The 9,413-nt window shown below is 42.5% G+C and overlaps 1 protein-coding gene across 1 annotated transcript; it reads left to right on the forward strand.

Annotated features, from left to right (window-relative positions):
- The first annotated feature begins 1,026 nt into the window (after positions 1-1,026).
- On the forward strand, positions 1,027-1,596 carry LOC147455376 (protein ASPARTIC PROTEASE IN GUARD CELL 2-like). Its single transcript, XM_086513708.1, has one exon. The coding sequence runs from the start codon at positions 1,027-1,029 to the stop codon at positions 1,594-1,596; it is 570 nt and encodes a 189-aa protein (XP_086369834.1).
- The last annotated feature ends 7,817 nt before the right edge of the window (positions 1,597-9,413 follow it).

The following is a 9,413-nucleotide window of genomic DNA, read 5'->3' on the forward strand; positions in this document are numbered from 1 at the left end:
AATCATGCTCCTTCAATTCCTCTTGGAGGCCATTTCATGGAAGCTGCTTAAGAACGTCCATAGATAAGCCCACATAACTTTTTGAAGAGAGAAAAACCTAATTGGAGCCCTCACACACTCGAATACAAGGTGGGAGATGTGCATGACTGTGCTAGCACATCATAGAATAACCCTTTGTATGCCTTTGCCAGGAGGCTTCAAGTGCTGATATTTTTCCCTATAAACACCTCCTTTGATTGAACAACCATGTCCACCATTAATGATGTGGCATTTTGATCTTGTTTTTCTAATTATGGATTAATTTTCTCATTTGATGACCATTTTTAGTCGAAAAAAATGCATTTTCTTGCTCAAAAAGGCCCAAAAAGCTGAAAAAATTTCTTGAATTATTTTTGAAAACATTCCATTGGGCTCATTTTACATGATGAACGTCTACGTTACACTTGTCAAGCACTTTGGATACGCCTTTTATGACCATGCATGAATTACTATTTTTGGACGAGATCATCCGCATCAGACTTTCCACACAAAACGAGTGTGTCATCTCGATGCACTTGATATATGTGTGCTTCTAAGCCAACTTTAGACATGTTTTATTATGGGAAAACAGGTCATAATGTCTAGGGCATAAAAAGTAAGGTGAACATTTTAATTTCACAGTGTGAACGTGCGAAAGGTGGCCTCACACACAATCGGACCATTGAAACCATCTGGTGAGCACGCTCACTGTGATGAGTGGGCGCTGTCATTGATTAAAAACAAAGATGTGCCAACCCCCCCCCCGGGGAGTAATGCCTCCTTGGCTTGCCACTTGCCCTACTGACGACTTATCTTGGCCTGACACCTGTAGCCTTGGCTGCCTTCTATGACACGTCCTCCTGGCCTTCCCCACCATCTTCCACCCACTTTCTTTTGCTATCTCATTGTGAAGATTTGGCTTCATGAAGCACATCCCAATTGCGGAGGACAAATTAGAGACTCCAGTTTAAATACAATACATGGAACAGGTAATTGACCTAATAAAAGATGGCTAGTTATTATTGCTTAACGCTGCTGCTTGGAATGGTGATCTTGTCCGGATCAGATGTTGGTGTGGGTAGAGCGCGAGCAACTGATCAGACGAATACAAGATCACGGATGGATGACAACGTCGAATACCCCTCAATAATCATTCAACACAGCCTCTCCCTTTACAGTTTGGGGATGCAGACCGCGCCTGCGTTTGCTTCAGTGAAACGGGAGATGAGTGGTGGTAGAAGGCGGGTGTTACAAGAGGAAGCTGCAATGGCGCCCCTCGTTTTCGGATATAACGTAGTTGCAGAAGGCGAGAGCTACTATGTCCGGATTTTTGTGGGCGCCCGTCCCTTCTACATGCTGCTAGACACTGGTAGCGTGCTGACGTGGATTCAAAGTCAGCCCTGCAAAAAGTGCTTTCAGCAGCTGGACCAGCCGATCTTTGATCCCAAGCTCTCTACAACTCTCACCTACGTCAGTGGCCGCTCCCGCCTCTGCGCTCGCCTAGACCACCAGGCTATTTGCGTCCACGAGGTTTTCAACACTAAATGCAAGTACTTTTACTATGACGGATCAACTTAAAGCAAAAGGTAAGACCTTCTCTTGGGAAGAAGCCCAAAAACGTAGTGTTGAACAGCTCAAGGTAGCTATAGCCACTTCTCCCATCCTAGCAATCATTGACCCACTTAAGCCGTTTGTAGTAGAGACTAATGCTAGTGATAAAGCAATTGGCGCGGTACTTCTCCATGAGGAAAGACCTATAGCCTTTGAAAGTAGAAAGTTAGATAGAGCTCATCATAATTATTATGTCTATGAGAGAGAGATCTATGCCATAATTCACGCTTTACGAAAGTGGCGACACTATTTATATGGTGCCGAGTTTGAAGTAGTTTTTGATCATGAGAGTATCAAATGGTTTACTACTCAAACAGACCTAAAGGGCCGTAAAGCTAGATGGGCAGAAATCCTTCAAGATTATAATTGTAAGCTACGATATCACAAGGGTCGATATAATGTAGTAGCGGATGCCTCGGATTAATTCACTTTCTTTTACAAAACTAAAGAGTGGATTTTTAGAGTCATTAGGTGGCAAGTGTGCACAGGATCAATCATATATGCTAAAGTGTGGAGTGCAGTTTTAAAAAGGGATCCCTCACACTCACATGTCTCTGAACAGCCAGATCAACATGTCTCTGCACGCGTGCGCAGATAGAAACTCCATAGTGTTCGTAAGACGTTGTGAGCGGGAGGAAAACACACACAGCGCCTCTATAACGACCCGACACACACTCTTGGGAAGATACACACACACACTATGGGGCACCACTCGGCTTAGACAACACACCTGGCCGAGACAGGGAACACACCTCTGGAGTGAGAGGAGAGAGACTATCCACTTGCCCACTCCACACACACACACACACACACACACACAAAAAAAACTCAGCTCAAAAGAGGAGAATTTCTGATGTTTAGATACAATTGAGCTTGGGCCAACACCAATGGGGCAAATAGCTCACACAATATGGGTAAAATAAGCCAGATACAATCACAAACTAGAGCAGAAACTTTGCTCATAAGAGAAACTTACACAGAAAAACAGCAGGAAAAGAGTGAGGAATTTGGCAAAATGGATAGCGCCATCGCGTCCGGAACGGCCCAAAACCCCAGTCTACAATGTCAAAGTGCTCAAATCCGACCTCGGATGAGCAATTTACAGCCAAAACAGGCTCCAAAATGAGCAAAAACACACCTGCGACTGTTCCTCCTCTCTTCTCCACGTTTTTTCTGGTCTTCTCTCTGTTTTTTCAGTTCTCACACTTAGATTTTTTAGTTGGGCACCCTTGGCCTTTTAGATGACCTCAAACGGACCCCGAACAGGCCAAAAACTGACCTCGCAGTGCATAGTTGTCACCTTTTTGCATCATTCGCACACCCAGCACTCAGCTTTTTTCCAATAATGCACCTCGCCACCACGTGAAGTGGCCCCAAAAAAAGGTCCTCATGATGACCTTTCTGCATAATTCTCACAAGCAAACACCCACGCTGTGTCCGTACTCATCCACGTGCAAGTATTGACCCCGTTCGGCCTCCTGACGCCACTAGATGCCATCTGACGCACCTGCTTACCTCATGTCGTCGGCCCGCGGAAAGCTTCCTCGAGAAGTTTTACGCGCTACCAACTCCTCCTTATTGTAGAAAAAACACACTGATACTGGTGATAGTGAAAATCGATGCACTATGTACATGGTGTCCTACCTGTACACATGTGGGCCCCACGTAACCACCTGGCTCTGGAAAATGGGCAATTCTTTATTTGATGCACCATGCATTTGTATGTACATATGTGCAATCCCTTGCTCCAAAAAACTCCTGACAACGTATGCCTTAGTTCGACGGAAATTTTATTGGCCGCGCTTACATCATGATGTTCAAGAGTACGTACTAAATTTCCAGCAGTACCAAGTTAATAAAGCAGAGCGCCTCAAGGTAGGTGGCCTTTTACATCCTTTAGAGATTCCACAAGCTAAGTGGGAGAGTATCTCTATGGATTTTGTAGTAGGACTACCTACTACAAATTGTGGCCATGATGTCATTTGGGTAATTGTAGACCGTCGCACAAATATGGGTCGATTCATTCCCACTAAGACTACGGTTAAGACACCGGAATTAGCACGGCTATTTTTAAAGCATATATATAAACTCTACGGTCTTCCAGCTAGTGTCATTATTGACAAAGATCGAAAGTTTGATAATCACTTCTAGAGAGCTGTTCATCCAGAAATGGATGGTCAAACAGAAAGAGTTAATCAAGTGCTAGAGGATATTCTACAAGTGTACATTAGCAAGAAGCAAACCAATTGGGAAGACTACTTACCTATATTTTAATTTTCTTATAATAGTTCAAAGCATGTGACTACAGGGTTTAGTCCATTTATGCTTTTGTATGGATTTCAACCTAAATCACCCGTTACGGTGGGGTTGGCTAAGGAGAAGATACAAGAACCGAAGGACTTTCTCCAAGACCATTTTGACATGCTTTGAGTTGCTCGACAGAATGTTAAGTAAGCTCAAGATCGGCATAAGAAGTACGCAGATGAGCATCGACGTCTTACTACTTTTGAAAAATGAGACAAGGTTTTCCTCAAAGTTCCAGAGCATTCAAAAAGTCTGAAGACGGGAAAATTTGTTGAACTTTCACCACGCTATTGTGGACCATTTACCATTCTCAAACGTATAGGTCGAGTGGCCTATAAGTTAGCTCTTCAAGAGCACTCACGAGTTCATCCTGTTTTTCATGTTAGCCGTTTACGAAAACAGCTAGGAAAGAATGATAATGTCATTGACACAGGTGTGTTGGTTGACCTTATTGCACCGCCAAGCATTCCTCATGAGCCCGAAAAGATTTTGGATTCTCATGAGCTTCGCACCAGACATCATGTCAGACGACAGGTGTTGGTACAATGGCAAGATAGACCTGAAGAAGGTTCTACATGGGAGAATGTCTCCACACTTAAGAAACATTTTCCTACATTCATTTTCGAGGATGAAAACGATTCTCCAAGGGGGGGGGGGGGGGGGGGGGGGGGGGTAATGTAAGGACATGGGTCCTATGGGCATGGCCACCGGCACGGCCGGATAGTGTGTACGCTAGGGGGAGGCTATAAGATAGCACGGTTGCGTGGAGACTAGCACACGCATTACCACCGCCCTTTCACAATCCCTTTTAGGGTAAACCGAATCCCTCTATGACCCGCATGAGGAGGATCATGAGATTCATACATTACTTTCTCACGCAGTGAGTTAGTGACGCATAGTTTATTGCCATAGAGAAGATAACCATATTGTAAAGTAAATGGTTCCTCTTTCTTCCCTAGTGCAAGGGATGAAATCACATCTCTAAAATTGGGATCAATAGCATACTCATCTATCATAGAAGATAAATCATTGTGAGTTGCTATGGAAACCGTATTCACTCTCGGCCGTCTTGAGAGTGCATCGGCTACTTTATTATGCTTTCCCAACAATGTGAGAAATATGAGAATGAAATTGCAAAAGGAAATTTTCCCACCTCATTGTTTGTCAAAGAGCTTGGTCTGCATCATGAAGTACTTAAGGCTTTGGTGATCTGTCCGCAGAATGAAAGGAGTCCCCAGAAAATAGTGCTTACATGAGTCTAAGGTATGTAGAACTGCCATGAGTTCCTTTTCATATATGCCTAGAGCTTGCTTAATAGGGTCAAGCCTTTGACTTCATAGGCTATGGTGTGCCCTTCTTGGAGCAAACCAACTCCAAGGCAATCACCACAAGCATCACATTGGACCTCAAATGGCTTTGAGAGATCCGGCAGTGTAAGCAAAGGTTGAGAGATAAGCTTTTCTTTAAGCTTTTTGAAAGCATTGTTCTCCTTGGTAGACCATGTATACCTAACATTTTTCTTTGTTAGGTCATGTAATGGTCCCGCAATTTGTGAGAAATTTTCTATGAAGCATCTATAGTATGCACGCATACCTATAAAGCTTCTTAGTTCATGAAGATTACTTGGATTAGGCCATCCTTTTATTATCTCTAGCTTTGATGGATCCATTTGGATGCCATCTTGAGAGATAATGTGACCTAAATACTGAATCTCACTCTCTTTTCTTTTGATTAACATAAATTTTATTCTCTCGTAAAACTTGAAATATTACCTGGAGATTTGCTTGTGTTTGTCTAGTGAATTAGAGTAGATGATAAGAAGAACACTCCCGTAAAGGTTCGGTGAGGCCTGAATAGCTTCTCCATCAAGAGGTTGAATGTGGTAGGTACATTGGTCAAACCAAAAGGCATGACAATGTATTCGTAAAGACCAAATGTAGTGCAAAATGCGGTCTTTACAATGTCTTGATCAACTATCCTTATTTGATGGCAGCCACTTTTTAGGTCAATCCTACTGAAGTAGGTCCATCCTTGTGCTTATCAAATAGGTCTTCTACCCGTGGAATGGGAAGCCTATTTTTGAAAGTGAGGCAAGCTTTTCCATGCATGGAAACCCCCCATATATTTTTGCCCTTTTACCAAAATATTTCCCATTATATAAGTTACTTTTGATTTTTTCTTCCTTTTTCACAAACGTTTTAGCCTTTATTAAATAAATAAGACTTATGCTAATCAATCAAGATGTAGCATAAATAAGTAAGCTTTCTTTGTTGATCTCTCTTTTGACCTTAAATATTAAATATATATATTCTAAATTATATTATATATTTTAGTATTTTCTAATATATTTTTCATGTATGTATATTATTCCACCCTACCAAATATTTTATTCACTAGTTTTCATTTTCAAACCTCAACCCCACTTTCAAATTTCAATAATACCTCCATCTAGATGATTGCCACTCTTTTCAAAACTCTAGGTCATGTTTTCATACACATGAAGGAGCTTACACTTGAAGGCAAGAGAGAAGTCCACTCAAAGGGGACCACCAAAAGACTTTTGCACCCACAAATAATACATTATTTGGCTGAATTTTTTAAGTAAAGAAGAACCCCAAATCTGAAGGAGCGTTCAACATGAAAGATGTAGCTCATGATCTCAACTTTAAGCTCAAATTTTTTCACAATTTTTGGAGTTATGAACACGGAGCTATGCTTTTTGTAGTGGACCCAAATTTTCTCATGTAATGGTGACACAGGCCATCCCTAGTTTTCTTCTCTCTAGAATGGCTATGGTTCTACAAGTCTTCAAGCATGATTACAAGAGACAAGGCTCTTTTAATGAGGTCTTGGCAAGTCTAGAGTGATTCTATCACCATTTTTGGAGGATCCATCCTCATCAACAATTATCCACCTTCGACAACCTCTCTTGTAAATTTCTTATCTCTCTCTTCTCTCCCTAATAAGCTTATGTCTAGCCAAAGCTAGACTATTGTAAATATCTCCTATCCTCTACATCCTACCCACATTCTCTCATCTTCTCTCTCGATTGACTCTGGTATTTTAAATAATGAGGAGACAAGATGGGAGCCACAGTCACATGCACCCCATTTTCCTAGTCACCAAAGTGGGACACTCACCTCAAATAGAAATATTGCTAAATCCTCCCCTCCTTCCCTATATAAGGAGGCCATGAGAGCTCACTTAAAAAAACACACACACACACACACACACACACACCTATCCATACACACTCTTGTGCTACATGCTTGTAGCATGAACCCTAATCACATAATCACAAGACCATCATCATCACCATCACCATGCACAAAAGATGAGCACCACACCTCCACACCACTTGTAATTAAGGGTTGAAGGCACAATTACAAGAAGAAGAAGGGTGGACACACTCATGATATTCCTCGCCATCAACTCCCATCTCTCCATTATGCCTCCTACGATCTTGTCCCCTTCTCATTTTCTTGCCATACGCTACCTATTGTATTCATCTTTTGCAAGCAATCAACACACTCCATCTTGGTGTCATACTTTGTGTCGCTTTGGATACATCTCATTGTGAGTATGGTATATGCTTGTTCCTTGCCTTTTTTTCCACTTATGTAAAGGTGTGCGGATTCGCCACCATACACACACACTCTCTCTCTCCCTCTCATATTCCTATCATCTTGCTACTTCCATCTTGAGGTGTGCGGATTTGCCACCTCTTGTATGATAAGTGAGCATACTCGCAAGTTTCCCCTACCTCATTATCTTCCTTACTGACATGCACGAGTAGCAAGCCCATTCTCACTCATTCACCACTCCTCTCACCTTATTCTCCGACCACCCCATTCCACATTTGGGCGTGGATCTTGAAATTGTTTTCCATGGCATGCTTCATTGTGTATATGTATGCGTCCTAGCCGCATATCTTGCTAGGTGGTGCCCTATTGTGTATCCCCCATGATGAGGCCATTGTGCATAGTGTTGGTGTAAATGCCACCGGGTCTATTTTTCACTTCCGCCTCTCATTTGGTGCCCCCACGGAGGAGGGCTCTTGAAACCTTTAGTTTACAAGGCTGAAATGTTTACTTCTCCTCATGGACAAGTGGCTTCTTGAATTCTCTAATTGGACCACTGAAGAGGAGGAGCTTCAAGCAGGTTTGACACAAGTCATCAAGACACTCTTGCCAGGGTGTTGTATTGTTAGCATAGAAGAAGTGGTAAGACCCTCTTTCCCTACTCAGATTGTTTACATTTCTCATCATCCCCGCAAGCGTAAAAGCAAGGCACAAGCTGCATCATGCTCACATTGTAGTCAAAAACCGCACCTTCGACTTGAGTGCAACCCAAAGTGAAGAAAAGGCCATCATTTTCTCCCTTGATATCCGCACAGGCGTTCTCACAACGGTAGGCTTTCAAGTAGCACCAGGCTTCTCTACATCTACGTCCCCATCTTTGCCACCTATTCCACCTACATCCACAACAAGCCTTCACAACTTGAGGAAGCTACTACAAACCCGTGGTCCCTCCCTCTCCCTTGCACCAAAAGATTAAAGGATTTTCCAGCGCCGACAATCACCCCGTCTCCAAAACTAAAGGGTAAATCCTCCAAAGTCTTTCTATACCTCACTCTCATCTCATGAGCCAGGAACTAGAAACAACAGCATGGATTCAACGTCGTCTACCAAGTGAAGTGGCGAAGCTTGTCATCGACAAGGTCTTTGACATAGGTTTTGCTTGGCGGAAAGACAAGACCCTCCACCTTCAAGGGGTGTTGCTTGTGAATCAAGGCTATGATGACGACTTTACAGCTTGCTATGTATCCATCCAACTTGGATTAATACAAGTGGTAAGACTCACCACCTACCTCATCACTCCTCTGTATACACTAGATGGCACTCTATCTTGCAGGAAAGTGAAGTTGCTCAAAGAGAGAGATTTCAAGCTTTTCCAAGAGCTTGCTAGAGGGACAGTCCTAGAGCTAGAAGATGAAGACAACCTTGTCCTGTGGTACTATAAATTTGACCTCGACTACCAAGAGCTCTACACCTCCGACTATAACCTTCCACCACGAAGGAGAGAGCCTTTTTGAATTATCATGTGATGGACCCAGCGCATCAGCCTTTTGCAAGGAACCAAACTTATGCACCACAACGAATTCAATCAATCAAAGTAATCTTGGACCGCAAGATGTTTTATCAGCAAATCATTACAACCATGTTTGGTAGAGAACGACTGCAAGAGATAAACACCTCTTCTCTACCCTTTATCCTCCCTATGATTAATCATGAAGTGTCTTTTGATGTAGTTATTTTCATCCTTGTATAGTATGTTTTCCATCTACCGAGCACCCATGTATTGAATCTCTATAAAATTAAAAAATAAATTAAAAAAATCTAAGTCGAGTTAATTTTCTCACTCTCACAATGGCAAGTATAGCATTTCCAACATTTACTGGTAAGGTGGGTGAGGATGCT

This window comes from Adiantum capillus-veneris, chromosome 6 (assembly GCF_014529385.1).
Source record: "Adiantum capillus-veneris isolate H3 chromosome 6, ASM1452938v2, whole genome shotgun sequence".
Taxonomy (NCBI): domain Eukaryota; kingdom Viridiplantae; phylum Streptophyta; class Polypodiopsida; order Polypodiales; family Pteridaceae; genus Adiantum; species Adiantum capillus-veneris.